Source organism: Bufo bufo, chromosome 3 (genome assembly GCF_905171765.1).
Source record: "Bufo bufo chromosome 3, aBufBuf1.1, whole genome shotgun sequence".
Taxonomy (NCBI): Eukaryota; Metazoa; Chordata; class Amphibia; order Anura; family Bufonidae; genus Bufo; species Bufo bufo.
Genome location: NC_053391.1, coordinates 626129559 through 626148999, shown reverse-complemented (window position 1 = coordinate 626148999; position 19441 = coordinate 626129559). Strand labels below are relative to the sequence as shown.

General features: G+C 44.6%; 1 protein-coding gene across 3 annotated transcripts in view; it reads right to left on the bottom strand.

The window, feature by feature from the left end:
* STARD13 (StAR related lipid transfer domain containing 13) overlaps positions 1 to 19441 on the bottom strand; it is a 285728-nt gene that overhangs the window by 154539 nt on the left and 111748 nt on the right. Inside the window, exon 1 of one of the 3 annotated variants that reach the window (XM_040426131.1) lies at positions 13478 to 13844. The exons of the other annotated variants lie outside the window; for them this stretch is intronic. Within the exon in view, the coding sequence (XP_040282065.1) occupies positions 13478 to 13646 (169 nt within the window). The 5' untranslated portion in view covers positions 13647 to 13844. Of the gene's footprint in view, positions 1 to 13477; positions 13845 to 19441 lie in introns of those variants that run through there. 3 annotated transcript variants of the gene reach the window in all.

Genomic DNA, 19441 nt, shown 5'->3' with positions numbered 1-19441 from the left:
ATATTCCCAGAAACAGCCAAGCGCAACAATCGGCCTGCATAATTCAGACTTGTCTCTCGCATACATTCTCCACACCTAAATTAAAGTGGTCTTCTTCTCATCCTAGACATAAATGTCTGAGGTGGGATTCCTGCCTCTGGGATCCTGACCTGTTGATAGAGCCCAGGTGTCCTAGTACCTGTATACCAAGCAGGGTGGCTGCAGGTTGCCTGGCTCTTCCTGTTATAACCTTTGCCGAAAAGAGCCACACACATAGACAGCCACCATTCAGCTTGCCTACTCCATCCATAGTGATATGGGAGACAGGGAACCCCCATTCTCCCAGAGATGGGACCCTAACAAATGAGAAAATTATAGTATATCTTGCAGCTATGTCATAACTGTCAAAAAGAATGCAATCCATAAATATGTATGGTTTTATTATTAAAGGGCTGTCCACCATAAAGATCGGATACAAAAAAATCAATAAAAAAAAATGTTGCCGCTTGCCAAACATTATTCCCATTAACTCTAGGATCGCCTTAGCATTAGGTGATTTAGCAGCCTGTTTCGGCATAAATGCCAGCTGTCGATCAGTCAAAAAATGCTGCATGCAGTAGTATTTGTCCGGCTGAACACTGCCAGATCCCTTTATAATCATCAATGGGGATCCGGAAGTGATTGGCAGTATCTGGCATAGTATGGTAAAATCCAGCATGGATACGGTAAAAGGCAGCAGAGAATTTCAGAAGGATTTCATAACGCAGATGCGAATGTACCCTTAGGCCCCTTGCAGACGAGCGTGTCCGGATAAGTTCCGGATGCGTTGCGGCAAACCCGCGCGAGTAGGTACCCAATTGCAGTCAATTTTGACTGTGATTGCGTTCCGTTGTTCAGTTTTTATCGAATGGGTGCAATGTGTTTTGCACGCGCGTGATAAAAAACTGACTGTGGTACCCAGACCCGAACTTCAGGTTTGGGTTCAAGGTTGTGTAGATTGTATTATTTTCCCTTCTAACATGGTTATAAGGGGAAATAATAGCATTCTGAATACAGAATGCATAGTACAATAGGGCTGGAGGGGTTAAAAAAATAAAATAAAATTTAACTCACCTTAATCCACTTGTTCGCACAGCCCGGCTTCTCTTCTGTCTTCATCTGTGAGGAAAAGGACCTTTGATGACGTCACTGCGTTCATCAGATGGTCCATCACATGATCCACCACCATGGTGATGGATCATGTGATGGACCATGTGATGAGCGTAGTGACGTCATCAAAGGTCCTTTTCCTCACAGATGAAGACAGAAGAGATGCTGGCTGCGCGAACAAGTGGATTAAGGTGAGTTAAATTATTAAATTTTTTTTTTAACCCCTCCAGCCCTATTTTACTTAGCATTCTGTATTCAGAATGCTATTATTTTCCCTAATAACCATGTTATAAGGGAAAATAATCATCGGGTCCCCATGCCGATCGTCTCCTAGCAACCGTGCGGAAAAAACGCAACGCATTCGCACTTGCTTGCGATTTTCACGCAGCCCCTTTCACTTCTATGGGGCCTGCGTTGCGTGAAAAACACACAAAATAGAGCTTGCTGCGATTTTCACGCAACGCACAAGTGATGCGTGAAAATCGCCGCTCGTGTGCACAGCCCCATAGAAATGAATGGGTCCGGATTCAGTGCGGGTGCAATGCGTTGACCTCACGCATTGCACCCGCGCGGAAAACTCGCCCGTGTGAAAGGGGCCTTACAGTTCTGGAATGTATTGGATAACACTGACATAATGCTGCCACTGAGGAAGGGGTCATTTAGAACCCCGAAACGCGTTTGGTCAAGGATACCCCAGAAACATTGGAATACTATTGGATACAAATTGTCCGTGTGTTAATATACCCACAAGAAACCGTCCAGTGCGCGAGGAGTGGAAAGTTACTGCACCACTACAAGTTCTAACGGCCGCATACACGCGCAAACAACCACCAGCGCAGAAGTCGGACGAATAGAGCTTGCAGGACACCGGTCTCCTTCTACACAAGAGAGGTGTTCAGAGCGACAATCGGGGGATGCAATAAGCACGGTAAGCACTTTTGCAAACAGGACAACAAGAACTTACATTGGAAAGGAGCAGCATTCAGTACAGTTCAGCGGGACGCCGCTGACTTGTAAGTATAGCGGGACGCCGCTAAACCTTTACTTACCGCAAGTACATTTAAAACAATATATCTGGAGTATGCATATCATCATCTTTTGATTGAGACTGTTGATACCATCTATACATATTTTGGCAACAGCAGCACGGATTTGATGCCGACATATACCACTATTGGAAGTGAAGTTTATAGGTTGACTTTGGGAGATTGTTCCTAGTACAGCTGCACAATACAGGACTATTGTACCATCATCGCACTGCCCTGTTATTATCATCATCTTATATTATTTATTTCCTTAGGCTGTATTAACCATTGTTGAATATATGTATGGTTTTACGATTTTATGAATATATTAAATTCTTTATTATTTCAACAATTTTACGAACAAAACCAATTCTATATGATCCCAATATATTGAGTGTGCCCGGTTACATTACAATATTAGTCTTTTATTCTGGGAGGAAGGGTGATTCCTCTTAAACTGTGTGCCCCTCTTTTTGGTTTGTGTGTCACTCCTGTGCGCCACATTATTCCTTTAATGCTGCCAGTGTTATCCAATACATTCCAGAACTGTAAGACCCTTTCACACGGGCGCAATGCGTGAGGTGAACGCATTGCACCCGCACTGAATACCGAACCCATTCATTTATATGGGGCTGTGTAAATGAGCGATGTTTTTCACGCATCACTTGTGCGTTGCGTGAAAATCACAGCATGCTCTATATTCTGCGTTTTTCATGCAACGCAGGCCCCATAGAAATGAAGGGGACTGAGTGAAAATTGCAAGCATCCGCAAGCAAGTGCAGATGCGGTGCGATTTTCACGCATGGTTCCTAAAAAATAATAAAAACATAACTCACCTCATCCACTTGATCGCGCAACCGTGATCCTCTTCTTTGTTCTTTTTGAAGGACCTGCAAAAGGACCTTCGCTGACGTCATCGCCCTCACCACGTGGTGATGACGACAGCGTGGTGATGACGACAGTGAAGGTCCTTTTGCAGGTCCTTCAAGAAGAACAAAGAAGAGGATCACGGTTGCGCGATCAAGTGGTTTTTATTATTTTTTAACCCCTCCTTCTGTATTAAAGAATGCTATTATTTTCCATTATAACCATGTTATAATGGAAAATAATAAATTAAATGGGGTCCCGGGTCGCTCATCCCTCGTCTCCTTAGCAACCATGCGTGAAAATCGCACCGCTTCCGCACTTGCACACAGACCCATTGAAATGAATGGGTCAGGATTCAGTGCGGGTGCTATGCGTTCACCTGGCGCATTGCACCCGCGCGGAATTCTAGCCCGTGTGAAAGGGGTTACATAGCATCATAAATCAATATAATGCTATGTGACCCCCGGCAGCGCTGGGAGGTCAGGCCGGGTGCCGCAATGCGGACTCGCTGCGGGAGGAACACTCGTCTGCAAGGGGCCTTACAGCGTAATTTTTACGCTGAAATTTCGACAAAAACTTACTTGCAGCCGCATCATTTCTGCCTCTCATTCATTTCAATGGGAGGCAGCGCTATGGATCATGGAGTGACGGCTTAAAGCCGAGGCCGCACTGAGAACGGACATGTCCACGATCCTCACCATTGACTCACAAAGAGATGTACGAGAGGCAATGAGGACGAAGGCACGTTTTCGTAGGAATGTCCGTGCCACAATTACACTGAAAAACCCACTGTGTGTACAGGCCCTTACTCATTTCAGTCTGAGTAATCTGAGACAGACTTGACACACTTGCTGACAATCATATAATATATGGCTTGCAGTTACAATGAGTAGCTGAGGTTTTATAAAGTATTCCGTTTACATACTGTCAAGGCTATCTTATGAACACAATGTTTTTTAATCTTACAAGGACATAAACTGTGAAGCTTTAGGCTGGAGCCACATCACATACTTTATCATGTGCAGAACACAGGATCCAGTTGTAGAACACGAAACTCCTGCAACAGGACCACTGTCGTCGTCGTCGTCCCCCCCAGACTGCAGGGCCTGGGTATGAGCGCTACCTCTGCACCCCCTATAGCTGCACCCCTGACAGCTGCCATTTGTAGCAAGCAAGGACCATAGCAGCTTTGGTGAAGTCATAATCAGGGCAGAAAAACAACCCATACCTATACAACTTTATATGTAGTAGTCTATTATACTAATGTAGCTTCACTAAATAAAGTCATGCAATGTAGGGTGTTAAAGGGAACCAGCCACCATGAAAATACAGTGCCGCAGGTTATAGAGCAGGAGGAGCTGAGCGGATTGATGTATAGTCTTATAGGAAAAGATTCAGTACAATTCGTAAAATATTAATTTAAATCTCTGGTCATTCTGAGCTTAGGAGTCATGTGGGCGGTCCTATTCAATGACTGACAGCTAACTCTGCTCGACTCTGCATTTAAAAAGATAGCTGTTTATCACTGGTTAGGACAGCCCAAATGGCTCTAAGCTCAGGAGATGTCCTAGCCAGTGACTGACAGCTAACTTTATCTTTACACTACAACTTGTAAAATATTAATTTAAATCTCTGGTCATTCTGAGCTTAGGAGTCATGTGGGCGGTCCTATTCAATGACTGACAGCTAACTCTGCTAGACAATGCATTTAAAGCTCAGAATGAGCAGATATTTAAAGGGGCTGTCCGGGTTCATCTTCACACCTCCGGTCCCTCTGATATGAGCATCGGAGCATTTCATGCTTTTTTGTTTATATTATTACACTGCTAGGTGGAGGCTTCCACCTAGCAGTGTTCCCGGTGATGTCACCGGCTCTGATGGGCGGGCTCTAGCATTGCTCTAGTCGTTTTACAGGCTAGGGCAGTGTAAAGCCGGCCCATTAGTGCCGGTGACGTCACCGGGAACACTGCTAGGTGGGGTAAAGATGGGGATATGTCTGGGTTTAGCTCTAAATTAATATTTTACGTTCATAAAAAATTACATAATCAATCTGCCCATCTCCTCCTGCTCTATAACATGCTGCCTGTAGATTGCATTGCATGGTGACAGGTTCCCTTTAAATCAATCTTTTCCTTCAATCCCACTGTTTCTATACTGGACAGGACACGGTGACACTCTACAATAAAAGCTATATGAGAGGTCCATCCTGCTGTAATGGATATGTTTCTTGGTTACAGCTCACCAACCAAATCTATGGGAGCTCTTGTTTATGTTGAGATGACTTAGTGCCTGCAGGCTGCAGGGATCATCCATAATGCATGTACAGATAGAGATCGTCCTGACCTCCCTTCCTTCGGGGAGGAGCGCCACATTCCAGGAGTGCTTCATGCATTTGGTTACGGCTTCCAGGGATGAAACTTTTCTTCCAATAACAGAGGCCTGTGGCGGTCACACAGGTCAATGGCCACTGGCTCAATTGTGTAGCTGAAAATACAAGTTGTCCCTATATCAAAGGGAATTTTGCACAATCCACTTCATGGGGGAGGATACTTCAGCAACAAAGATAACAATTCATAATTATGAATGTGACATTGTTCTTCACATGGTATTTCTCAAGACTGAGATTAACGATGAACACTAAGAACTAATATTTCTTTGTAAACTAGGAACACTGGCTTAAAGGGGTTGTCTGAGATTTTTCTACTGATGGCCTCTCTGCAGGATAGGCCATGAATATCCTATTGGTTGGGGTCCGACTCTCAGCACCCATGCGAAATCAGCCGGTCTCTTCCTAGGCCAGTGACGTCACCTTCATCAGTCACATGGCCTAGGCAGGGTCCTCCCCTGGGTTCACGAAATATCTGCGCACATGCCCCTGCCGCTATTCTCTACCGAGAAGCATAGACGCACAGCTTCATTTCTGTGGAGCATGACATCATCAGCGGATGCGCAATAGTCATCTCTGCTGCTGGAGAAGCAGTGGCTGATGTACTGTGCATGTGCCATAAGTGTAATCTACAACGCGGGCATGCGAATACAGAGCCAGTCAAGATGCCTGGCCCCGTCAAGGAAACTGGAGTGGCAATAAGTGTAGAGGTGCTCTGAGGGCTCAGACTCTCCCCTTGGTTCACTAAACACTGCTAAAATCTGTATTGAGCAGCTTCAGCACGAGCCAAGAAATGCAGCTGCTCAATACACAGCGTGCCATGGAGTTCGGACATTCATGAGGTCCTAGCTCACCCTCCTGCTGTTGGTTGGCATCTTTCTTCCTATAGCAATCAGCAGTCCGGTGAGTGTTTAGAACCAGGACCTAATGAATATGTGGACTCCCTGGCACGCGCTGGGTATTGAGGGGGCTCCAGGATTTGGCTTGCTCTGGAGCTCTTCAATATAAATTTTGGCAAAATTGATGGATCAATTCACATGACCCAGTGTTTTGTTCTCCGATAGGACAGCATAACACTGATGACAGCTTCTGTACTAAGAGCGGAATTAGACTGCCTGATTTTCGGGCAGATTATCACGAATGAACGTTTCCGCGAAAGCTTGTTTCTGACAATCTGTCCATCTGAATGCGCCAACAATCACCCAATGAACGAGCAAAACGCTAGTTCATCGGGTGACCCTGTCGTTTGTGAAGGCACATCAATCATTTGTGCGGTCTAAACAGCGGTCTGCTGCCCAGAAGCAATGATTCTTTGAGGATGAGCGATTGCAATAGCGCTCCCTTGTCTTCATCCAGGGAAGGAGATGGCTGCATGTAAATACAGCGGTCTTCTTCACTGAACGAGCAGGAACGCTTCCTTCCCGACAATCGGCTGCAACATTGTGCGGTGTAAACTTGCCTTAAACTATATTTAATGTACACCTCCCTTATTAAAGGGATTTTCCGAGATATTTTAACTAATGACCTATCCTCTGGATAGGTCATCAGTATCTGATCGGTGGTGGCTCTGACACCCTGGACCGCCGTTGATCAGCTGTTTGAGAAGGTACCGGCACTCGCAGTAGTGCCATGGCCTTCTTGCTGCTTAGTCTTGGCCATGTGATGTCCCGTTCATTGGTCACATAGGCTAGATGCAGCCAAGCCCCAGTGAAGTGAATGGGGCTGAGCTGCAATACCAAGTACAGCCGCTATGCAGTGCACGGAGCAGTGTACCTGGTGAGCAGAGAGAAGGCTACTGCGAGTGCCGATGCCCTCTCAAACTGCTTATTGGGAGGTGTCCAGAGTGTCAGACCCCACCAATCAGAATCTGATGATAGGCCATCAGTTAAAATACCTCAGAAAACCCCTTTAAGTTACCATGGGGTGTAGGCTAATATTCAGTGTTGGTCTAGTTAATATATTGAACTTAGTTTTTCAGGCCGACAGCTGAACGGGGGTGAAAGGTGATAAACACCATAAAAATGCTGAGAGTGGTTGTTACTTCCCTTTTGTGAGGTTGTACAAAGTACATAACGAGCAGGGAAACCAATGCCCATAAGAGAAGGCACCTACAGGACGCAGCGATTCTGGATGCATATAGTATTTAGTAACTGGTAAAGATTCCTTATCAAGATTTCTTAGTGAATTAAAGGGCTTGTCCAGTATTTTTTTTAAAAACATGGCCAAAAACCGCACCACACCTGTCTATGGGTTTCATTAATGTGAATGGGACTGAGCTGTAATACTACATGCAAGGTGTGGCGCTGTTTTTTAGGGAAAAAATAAGCTATTTTTGGCTATCCCATTAAATAAAATGTACCTAAAGCCTTGTAAAACACCATGGGGGTCATTTATCAAACTGGTGTAAAGTAGAACTGGCTTAGTTGCCCATAGCAACCAATCAGAGTCCACCTTTCATTTTCCAAAGGAGCTGTCAAAAATGAAAGGTGGAATGTGATTGGTTGCTGTGGGCAACTAAGGCTACTTTCACACTAGCGTTTTTGCTGGATCCGGCAGGTTTCAGCAAAAACGCTTCCGTTATTGATAATACAACCGTCTGCATCCGGGTCCGTCATGAACTCCACTGAAAGTCAATGGGGGACGGATCCGTTTTCTATTGTGTCAGATTGTGTCAGAGAAAATGGATCCGTCCCCATTGACTTGCATTGGGGGTAATGCTGGATCCGTCTTGCTCCGCATCCCAGGATGGAAAGCAAACTACAACATGTTGCGGTTTGCTCTCCGGTCTGGGAACGCAGCTAAACGGAACGGAATACATTTTGGAGCACTCAGTTCTGTTCAGTTCAGTAATGTCCCCATTGACAATGAATGGGAACAAAACTGAAGCGTTTTATTTCCGGTATTGAGCCCCTATGACGGATCTCAATACCGGAAAACTTAAACGCTAGTGTGAAAGTAGCCTAAGCCAGTTCTACTTTACACCAGTTTCATGAATGACCCCATATATGCCTGATTAGGCCTCATGCACACGGCTGTTGTTGTGGTCTGCATCCGAGCCGCATTTTTTTGCGGCTCAGATGCGGGCCCATTCACTTCAATGGGGCCACAAAAGATGCGGACAGCACTCTGTGTCCTATTCTTGTCCGTTTTGCGGACAAGAATAGGCATTTCTACAATGGGCCGCCCCTGTTCGGTAAATTGCGGAAGGCAGATGGTCGGCTTCCGTTTTTTTGTGGACCGCAAAAAACGGAACGGTCGTGTGCATGAGGCCTTAGACAGAAGTCAATAAACGTGTGGCATCTGGATGTGAAAGAAATCTAGGTTTTACCCTGATAAACAAGAGTTAAATAAATCGGTATGTCCCTGCAAAGCTCGAGGTTTCAGAATACAGGTGTGGGAAACTCTGTCTGCACGGTGCCTGGCGGTATCTAGCTACGTATGCATGGTGATGTACGCGTGCGACTTTGAAAGAGGGATTATTGTTGAGGCATGTCCTCGGTGAGCTCTGCAAGTCGAGCTTTCACAAGTATTTGTGGTTTGGGATGGCTGGTTCTTGTAGGAGTAAAGATCATGGCATAAAAATGTTCGTAAATGTCTTAGATGAAGATGCACTGGAGATGACCAGTAAATACAGTATTGCATTTTATATACTAAAGACCATTTAACCTGTTGGACCGGATTTACGAATAAAAGTAATAATGTATAAAAGCGAATATCAAATATGTAAAATGTTCAGAGATCTGTCCAGAGCCACCCTATTCCACAGTACATACTGTATATACCTACTGTACTATACATACTCCGCTTTTTAAACGTGCATGTTATTTTTGGGATCACCTATGTCCATGGAAAGCAAAAATACTAAATAGGAAAAACCAATACTACTGGATCCTTGTTCCACTTTGTGACAGTCCTCACATGACGATCTGCTAGCCCCACACACATCAGATTGGGAATCACATTGGGGGAGATTTATCAAAACTGGCGCAAAGGGAAACTGGCTTAGTAGCCCATAGCAACCAATCAGATTGATATTTTCATTTTTTATTGCGCCTTTGGAAAATGAAAATATCAATCTGATTGGTTGCTATGGGCTACTAAGCCAGTTTCCCTTTGCGCCAGTTTTGATAAATCTTCCTCAATCTTAAAACCTCCGGTAAATGCTACTCTCACACTTGCAGCAGAGTGATCTGGCAAGCAGTTCTGTCGCCGGAACTGCCTGCTGGATCCAGCAATCTACATGCAAACGGACAGCAAGAACGGATCCATCTCTCCGTATGTCATCCGGAGAAACTGATCCGTTATATAATTTTTTCACATTTTTACCGGTCTGCGCATTCGCAGACCGGAAGGACGGATCCGGCATTGCAGTATTTTCAATGCCGGATCCGACACTAATACATTTCAATGTAAATTAATGCGGCATTCCAGCAAGTGATCCGGAATTTTGGACGTAGATAATACCGCAGCATGCTGCGGTATTTCCTCCGTCCAAAACGCAGTTCAGTGACTGAACTGAAGACATCCTGAACGGATTTCTCTCTCCATTCAGAACGCATGGGGATAAAACTGATCAGTACTGATCCCCTATGATGGAACTCAGTGACAGAAAAGAAAAACGCAAGTGTGAACGTACCCTAAACTCTTAACAGAGGAAGGCCTCATGCACACGGCCGTGCCGTTTTTTGCAGTCCACAAACCGCGGATCCGCAAAAAACGGAAGCCGTCCGTGTTGCCTTCCGCAATTTGTGGAACAGAACGGGCGCCGGCAATGTAAATGCCTATTCTTGTCCGCAAAGCGTGGACAAGAATAGGACATGTTATATTTTTTTAACGGGGCCCCGGAACGGAGCCACGGATGCGGACAGCACACGGAGTGCTGTCCAAATCTTTTGCGGCCCTATTCAAGTGAATGGGTCCGCATCCGAGTCGCCAAAACGGCGGCTCGGATGCGGACCCAAACAACGGTCGTGTGCATGAGGTCGAACAGTCAGAACCTGGTCGTTCCTTCCTCAAGAGTTTAGGGACGGACTAGTTGGTTCTCCAGAAAGGATTAAAATTTCTCTAGGGTTTCGGCATGGCAAAAAGGTTGGAAATGACTAGATCGTGGCCACTTTCAAGTTGTATATGGCTGCACGTAGTACAACAACCAGAACATACAACCACTCCTTGCCTTTTATCGACAGTACAGGAAATATAAAAGAAGATCAACTCTAACCCAATTATTACTGCTGGCTCTAAAAACAGAACAAAGGTTCTATAATGCTCTGTTATAGAGATGAGCGAATCCAATCGAAATAAATTGTATTTGTCATGAATCTCACAAAGTTTTGGCGATTCGCATGGGATGAAATGTTCAAAAAGTAACACTACATGCTATGAAGAGCTTGAAAGGGGTGAGACAAAGAGAAAAAAAATAAAAAAAATAAAAAATGACACACAAGAGATAAAAATATGAGTCTTGGGAGACCTTAGAGTTTCATACACCAATTTTGAGGCCATTTTGGAGAACTCTTGATTCGGAGAGAATCAATTCAGACCTGAATCAAATTTTCTGATTTGCTAGAATAAGACCCCACACAAATTTCAAGAATTTCGCTCATCTCTACTCTGTTCACATTACTATTAAGATGTTTGGTTGAATTTTCTTCAATTTAGTGGCAGGAAGAGTGCAGCATACTAGGCTACGGTGTAAGGAGAAGTGTCAGAAAAATGTCCATGGTGACGCTTGTAGTGCTAGGAGCGCAGAATATAAGGCGTCCCAAAAATGAATGCTGCTCAGGACCCACTTCAGGGATGGCATCTTTACCACACTCCTAATTCTTCAAGTGCCCCAGTCAGGGTTGGATTGGCCCACCAGAGTACCAGGGGAACCTCTGGTGGGCCCAGGCAACAAAGCTATTGTGGGCCCCAAAGATCCAGAAGATTTAGAGCTGCCTTTGGAGTTAATCACTTACCTCTTGGGGCTATTTCTTTCATTCAAAACCTAACCCAAGAATAGCTTCCTCTCATGGACCCATGGAACCACAGTCCAACGCTGGCCACAGTGGACAAAGTTTACTGACTTACTCCATAGCCTAGCCTGAAAAAGGACCATTGGTCCGAAACTTTGCTACTGGCTACTACTCTACGGTCATGAAATTCTGATGAAATAAATAGATTAAGTATTTCCAATGCCGATCATTTTCTCTGTTCTTGGGTGTAATTGGTCCAGTGGCAGCTAGGATCAGAACTGGCACATAGCACCCACCTACTGGGGTTTGGCGACAGTGCAGCTTCTGTCTTTTAAGTAAGGTGCCGCATTGTCATTTCAACAATGGAAACATTGACAGAACCCTGACTGACTTGTTTGGATCCATCACCCCATCAGGCCACCTATACCACTACTACCAGAAACTAGATCCCGCAGTTCTCTTGCAACACTTCATTATAATTGCAAGGAAAAAAACTAAATAACCTTCCTGGATCATAAAGGGGCTACAGATATTGATGACCTATCCGCAGTATAGGTCATCAATATCAGATTCGTGGTTGTCGAACTCCCAGCACCCCCCATATCAACTGTTTTGGGCAGCTGCGGTGCTGGACACCGTGTATGGAGCGGACGCATAATGCTCTGCACACTGTGTAGTTACCGGCGCCGGCAGCTCAGCTCCTATCCACTTGAATGGGAGCTGAGCTGCTCCTGTCTGTCTACTGTACAGCTGATCGGTGGGGGTACCAGGTGTCAGACCCCGCACAATCTGATATTGGTGACCTGAGGGTAGGTAGCCCGGACAACTCCTTTAATAATGAAGACCATTGTATTTGCTGACTGGTCTCTGTGATATTCTCTCATTGTCTGCACATACCAACATAACCTGCTAAACTGCATTTGTCGACCATGACAGGAAATTTCTGATAATAGGGAATGACAAAACACAAAAACCATATGACACCATAACAATGGTAGCCTCTCAAGTAATCCAAGAACACGCCGCGGTATATATAATGGAAATATCCAGTACAACAAAAAAAGCATTCCTATCTCACTGCCCTACGCCTGTACACTCTATACCGACGGCGGGCTAGTGGCGGATATTAACAAGTGTCAAGTACTAATAGGCTTTTTTTCCCCCCTTTAACTATGTTTTATCTATTTTGGAGGTGGGAGTGGTTGCTCAGACTTTTTGATTCTTAGGCTACTTTCACACTTGCGGCAGAGGATTCCGGCAGGCAGTCCGAACGCAGACGGATGCATTTGTCAGACGGATCCGGATGCGGATCCGTCTGACAAATGCATTGCAATACCGGATCAGTCTTTCTGGTTGTCATTCGGAAAAAACGGATCCGGCATTTACCTTTTTCACATTTGTAAAGGTCTGCGCATGCACAGACCGCAAAACCGGATCCGTTTTTCTGGAACACTTGGGGTCGGATCCGGCATTAATGCATTTCAATGGAATTGATCCGGCATTCGGACAAATGATTTTTGGCCAGAGAGAAAACTGCAGCATGCTGCGGTATTTTCTCCGGCCAAAAAACGTAAAAGGGACTGAACTGATGCATCCTGAACGGAATGCTCTCCATTCAGAATGCATTAGGATAAAACTGATCAGTTTTTTCCGGTATTGAGCCCCTGTGACGGAACTCAATACCGGAAAATAAAAACGCTAGTGTGAAAGTACCCTTAGGTAGCGTTCCATGTTCATTTTACAACATAAAAATTCAAATCTATCTATTGAAGATGACAAACTAAAAATAAATATGCAATAAAAATAATAATAATAATAATAAAAAATAATAAAATTAAAATAAAAAAATCTAAACTGTTATAGGGGGGGTGAAACTTTTACAGACATAAAACCGTATCACTGAGAATCACCTACGTATCACAAATGTGTTTTTTCTGCGGCTTCTAATACCGACATCCTAAGCTGACTTTTCAATAAATATAATAACTGGGTGCAGCTGATAGACATGCTGGAAAAGTACAGCGCCCATGTAATAACACGCAGGTGATGAAAATGGTATGACAGTAAACAAATATTTGCCAATGAAGCAGAGAGGATGGCGCCATCATAAGACTCACCTTGCTGAATTTTCGCCAGGAGCTGGTGCCTTGCTAGCAGCCGGCTCATCCTATAGGGAGACCTCCTCTTCTTCTCATAGCACACATAGTACTCCTGACTTTCAGGTGACACAGAGCTCAGACGCTTACAGCCCGCTGCTGGGGAGAGCGGATCCTGTCCCCACATCATGACTCTTGAGACAAATAGTAGTTTTTCTTATTCCAGCAGCGTCTTTTTTTTTTTTTTTAATCTTTTCCTCCCAGGTTTCCAAATTCCTGTTATTACAATGTAGCTGGATCAGGCAAAGCAGCTGAAAAGGGAAAGTCGTCAAGTACATGAGGAGTGCCAGTAGCTACTATTCAGGATTCCAAGGGGGGCCACGTGACTCCTGCTGACCAATGGGAGGCGGCTAATGATGTAAAAGTACACAGTGCTGAAGTCCTGTCAGGCATGTTTAATCTTCACAAATGCACAAGTTTTAATGACATACCTCAGGGCTGACTAAGCACTCAGCATGTGTGTGTCAGGAGGCTACAAGTGTAATAAACATATTCCTAGTCCTGGAAGAACCCCCTAGGAATAGCATTTCCCCTTCCTTGAAGATCTAACTTTTGCAATTCCATTCTTAGAAGGTCCCGGAATACCGAAGATCTGAAGCTGTTACGTTCCACATGGAGTATGGACGGCTTCCAGGGAATATGTGCATCGCCCATCACGTACAAACATGGATAAGTCCGATCAGCCATAGCAATAAAACCAAAAATACCTAATATTCTGCACACAATGGGGACTCGTAATGTCATGGTTTCCACAAAACCTATGAAGGTGACCACATTAGGTTTTTCTACTACAGCAGCTCTTCAATGGACTGGATCTGACAGGCTAGCCTTCACTCCCATTTCCCAGATGCATCAATGAGTCACCGTTTCGTCACATGTTCCTCTTTGCACCACTTTTGGTAGGCGCGAACCAGTATATTAGGGGATCAACCCACATGACCTTCTTTTTTTTTTTTTTTTGGAGATCCTCTGACCAAGTCATCTAGCCATCACAATTTGGCCCTTGTCAAAGTCTCTCAGATTCTAACACTTGCCTATTTTTCCTGCTTCCAATACATCGATTTCGAGAACAGTCTAGACAGGCTAGCCTTCGCTCTCGGTCCCCAGATGCATCAATGGGGTTTGGGCAACCCATGAACCCATCAATGTTTCGCCGGTTGTTCTTCCTTGGACCACTTTTAGTAAGCATGAACCGATATAAAAGGGGATAACACAACACCTGCTTTTTTGGGGGGATCCTCTAGCCATCAAAATTTGGCTCTTGTCAAAGTAACTCAGATCCTAACTTTTGCCCATTTTTCCTGCTTCCAACACGTGCTAGCCTTCGCTCCCAGTCCCCCAGATGTATCAACGAGATTTGGGCAACCCATGAACCTGTCACCGGTTGTTCTTCCTTGGATCACTTTTGGCAATACTTGAGGCAATAAACACTATATATGGGGATCACCCCACAAAACCTGCTTTTTGAAGATTCTCTGACCCAATCTAGCAAAGTTGTTTAGAGTCGTACTTGGAAGCGCCCCCCTTCCCCCTCAAAATAGGTGGGTGTGCACATTACTATACACTTTGGACACCATGTGGTGCTACACTAGGTAAGTAAAGGGCCAAGTTCCTGCATAGTCATCTCTCTTGTCCTGTCAATCAAGGAGAGGGAGGGGTTGGCAGAGGATGCAGGAGGAGCAAGGGTGCACAAAGTGGCTTGAGCCCACCCTCAGTGCACTTAACCCTTCATTTGCAGATGAATTAAAAGATCACTAAGTGAAAAGTATCATTGCATTCAGCTGGACTAGCCAACAAGGCCTGGTTTATCAGTGATTTTCTAGGTGACAGACTCCCTTTAACAGTATATACTATATATTTTTTTCTTTTTAGAATCTATACAATGAAGAGAATGCTAATGGTAAGATAACTCATTTCAGTCCCGTCAAGCCTTGTTTACCCTCATCTATGTTAAGCAGAAATTCTATCTTGAAAAGTGAAAATTTGGTTACATATTACCCCATCATCCATAGAATTCTTTTTCTTTTTCAGGAAAACAGGGCCCAAGGCAACAAACAAAGTTGCCCTCCGCTCGCCATTAGTAAACAGCTTTTTCTACATGTATAAAATGATACTGATACTCAGTGCAATATCTAAATCATACCGCCATAAGGTTTCCAAATAATACTGTTACCATATGAATCCCCTTATAAAACTGCCATATACAGTATAAGGCCTCATGCTGTCCGCATCCGTTGCTCCGTTACGTGGCCCCGCAAAAAAAAAAATAACCTGTCCTATTCTTGTCCTTTTTGTGGACAAGAATAGGCATTTCTACAATGGGCTGCCTGTTCTGTTCCGCAAATTGCAGAAGGCACACGGGCGGCTTCCGTGTTTTGCGGACCGCAACAAATGGAACGGTCGTGTGAATGAGGCCTAACACACACACTGCTTGCATGTTGCTTCCAGAAATCCTGGACAGTGTCATTACTTCATCAATTTCTGAAGAAAAAGACCTCTTCTGCCGAGAAATGACTGTATGGCAGTAACCAGACATCATTTACAGGGGGCGGGAAAGTCCCACAGGATGATGGCGTTCTACTACTGCCACTCGAGACTTGAAGCATTTTGGCTTCAGACATCATGATTTTATGGGAAAGTATACATGAGAAGCTCTAACTTTCACTGAAACTTTTCTTTTGGCCTCGTGCACACGACCTATGTATTTTGCGGTCCACAAATGGCAGAGCCACAAAATACAGATACGGTCTGTAATGCATCTGCATTTTTTGCAGACTTCAATGGGTCTGTGGTCCGCATTTTGTGGCCGAGTGTAGAACATGCTCTATCTTTTTGCGCAATGGACATACAGGTGCGGAAAGCACGCAGATCATCCGTGTGCTTTCCACATCTATATGTCCGTTCCATAAAAAGATAGTGTATGTCCACAAAACGTGGACCACTGACCCACTGGAGTCAACGGCCTTTGAGCGGATAACCTCTGCAACAAAATACACTGTATTCATGGCCAGTCTTATTGGATTCATCTCAGTGTGCGGTACAGTATGAGTTAATAAGAATAAGAGCTCATGCTGTCAGTATGCGCCCGGCCAGAGAATATTCTTCAGAATTAAACTGTGCTATGTGATTTCCAGTTCAGAATATTTCCGGAGATGACAGCCGAGATGGATCAGGATTTATCGGAGAATTCGGATAGTTGCTTAATAGAGTCCGGCCAACTTTTCTTTTTTAAACTTTTGTAGTGCCTTATTAGCGTGGATACAAACATTTTTCATTTCTGCTTGAACAAAGTTTTCAATCAGTTGATCAGATTTTGGCTGGACCAGAATCCCCATAAAATGACCTCATGTGGGTCCAGGTGTAAAGAGGATGTATAGGATTACAGGGGACTACACAGATATCACAGGGCCCCATAGCAAAACTCTGTGGAGTCATTTTTAATAAAAAAAAAAAAATCATGTTCCACCTGACTAACTTTACATGACCTCCATGTCATAAAGAGTTGAGCGGGTGCTTCATAAATATGGCGCTCATTCTGAACACCATATTTCTCAATGACACCAGACATCTGGCATAAATATGTTGGCAAATACCCCAGCTCTGTGTCTACTGCTTCCCTTATACAGTATATTATAAAACTGCTTGAAGCCACCAGGAGGAGTTCATTCCATAGGAATTTATATGGTTACCATTGAATGCAATGTAGGCTGGAAAAAAATCTCTTTGCACTGAGCTCCCTCTAGTGGCAGCTGCATGAAATTGCTGTGTTTTTATATTGAGAACTGCCCCACACCAGTCACTGTCTGAATGATCTGTGACTGATACCAATCAGTCCCATGCGCTCAGCCGCTCCATTCATTTCTATGGGGATTCTGAAAATCCACCTATATCATTGGCCAGAAAAAGCAATCTTTCAGCTTGAATACATGCTGGATCTTACTTTTAGGCTACATGCACATGACCGTATGTGTTTTGCAGTCCGCAAAAAAAATTATGCCATTAGTTTTTTTGGGCGGATCCATTGTAACAATGCCTAAAACGGACAAGAATAGGACATGTTCAATTTTTTTTGCTGGGCTACGGAACGAACATACTGATGCGGATAGCACACGGTGTGCTGTCCGCATTTTTTGCGGAACCACTGAAATGAATGGGTCCACATCCTGTCCGCAAAAAAACAAAAAACGGAACAGACACGGAACAAACAACGTTCGTGTGCATGTAGCCTTAAGTGGACTTGTTGTGGAGGCTCGTACAGTACTGGACTGATAATCGGCTTGAGTGGTCAATAGCATGCGGGGGATCAGGCAAGTATGACTCTGCTATTGGAGGCAGGCAGCGGGCATTACATAAAAGTCTTTATTCTTGGAGAACCCTTTTAAAGTGTGTGGTCGGTTTGGTTCAGTAGATTCGCAGAAGGCAACAGGAAAATGCCTATGGCTACTTTCATATCTGCGCTTTGGTTTCCGTTTTTGAGATCGCTGCCCAATCTTCCGTCAATTTGAACCCACCTGCAACATGGGGCCACTTTATCCTTTTTCCCAGGGCCACTTCTAGTTCCCAGTCCGCCCCTGCCTCCACTGACGTGCAGGCGATTGGCGGGGGGGGGGGGGAACGCTTCCTTCCCGACAACCGTCAACGCACACTAGATATGTTGCACTGTGTGAAGACATCTCCTCTCCACCGTGAGAGCAGGAATGTAAGCAATATACATAAGAACGCTCTCCAGTTATTGCTAGCTTGCTAGTGAATTTATCACCACCATTATCATGTATATGGGCTCGTCCTGGCTATTCCCATTGTGTACAGGCAACAAATACCTTTGCTCAAAAAACAAACCCACTGGGGTCATTTGCATTTCTAAAGCCAGAAATACTTGCCATAGGCAATTCTGGGAAAAGGCTGAGGTCATAATGCCGTCTTGTTTCTTTGAGGCTATTGAGATGTATATAAACCACAGCATGGAGGTCTAGTAGTATAGCCTGCTGACAATATACAACCCATAAACCTGGAAGATGCAGCTCAGCACGACCACCAGCGTCTACTTGTTATTACAGCACTCCACTAATCCCGTTAATCCGGGTGTATCCATTAGATGATTAGGCTCTCATACCTTTACACTGGCCGACTGAACTTGCAATTATCGGGAATGAACAATTCCTTCCCAATAACTGCCTTATCGTGAGCAGATGTGAGAGCTGCATTTACATGCAGCTATCGCCTCCAATATATGGGGACGAGCGATCGCTCCATGGAGAATCAATGCTTATGGGTAGAAGATGTTTACACAGGGTGATCAGCTGCAATGATTTTGGTGTCTGCATCAGCAATGCTTTCTCCTGGTGTAGCATGCAAACTGCAAAACCTTGCAGAAATCTGACGGTTATTCCTAAATTTCTGCAGCAGACTTCATTGAAAATAGATGTTCAATTTTCCTCTGAACATGTCCGTAGGCGTTTTTCAAATCTCCGTTTTCAGATCCAGCAGGCTGTTCTTTACCGCCGGATCCCCCATTGTCTGTAATCCATGATCCGGACGATTTCGGAGTTTCGGACAGACAAAAACCGCTGCATGCAATGTTTTTTTGTCCGGCTGACAGCCAGCTTTTACAGATCTTCGAAACAAAGATGTGAATAAGGCCTAAGTGTGCATACAGGGAAATACACTGCTGCAACATTATAAAGAAAGGTAACATCCCTATTACAAAGCTGGAGGCAGATAACACAAGATCATACCATTCACAAATGCAGTCACTGGAATGACAGTTCTACTAAGGCCCCTTTCACACGGGCGAGAATTCTGCACGGGTGCGATGTGTGAGGTGAACGCATTGCACCCGCACTGAATCCGGACCCATTCACTCCAATGGGGCTGTGCACATGAGCGGTGATTTTCACGCATCACTTGTGCGTTGAGTGAAAATCG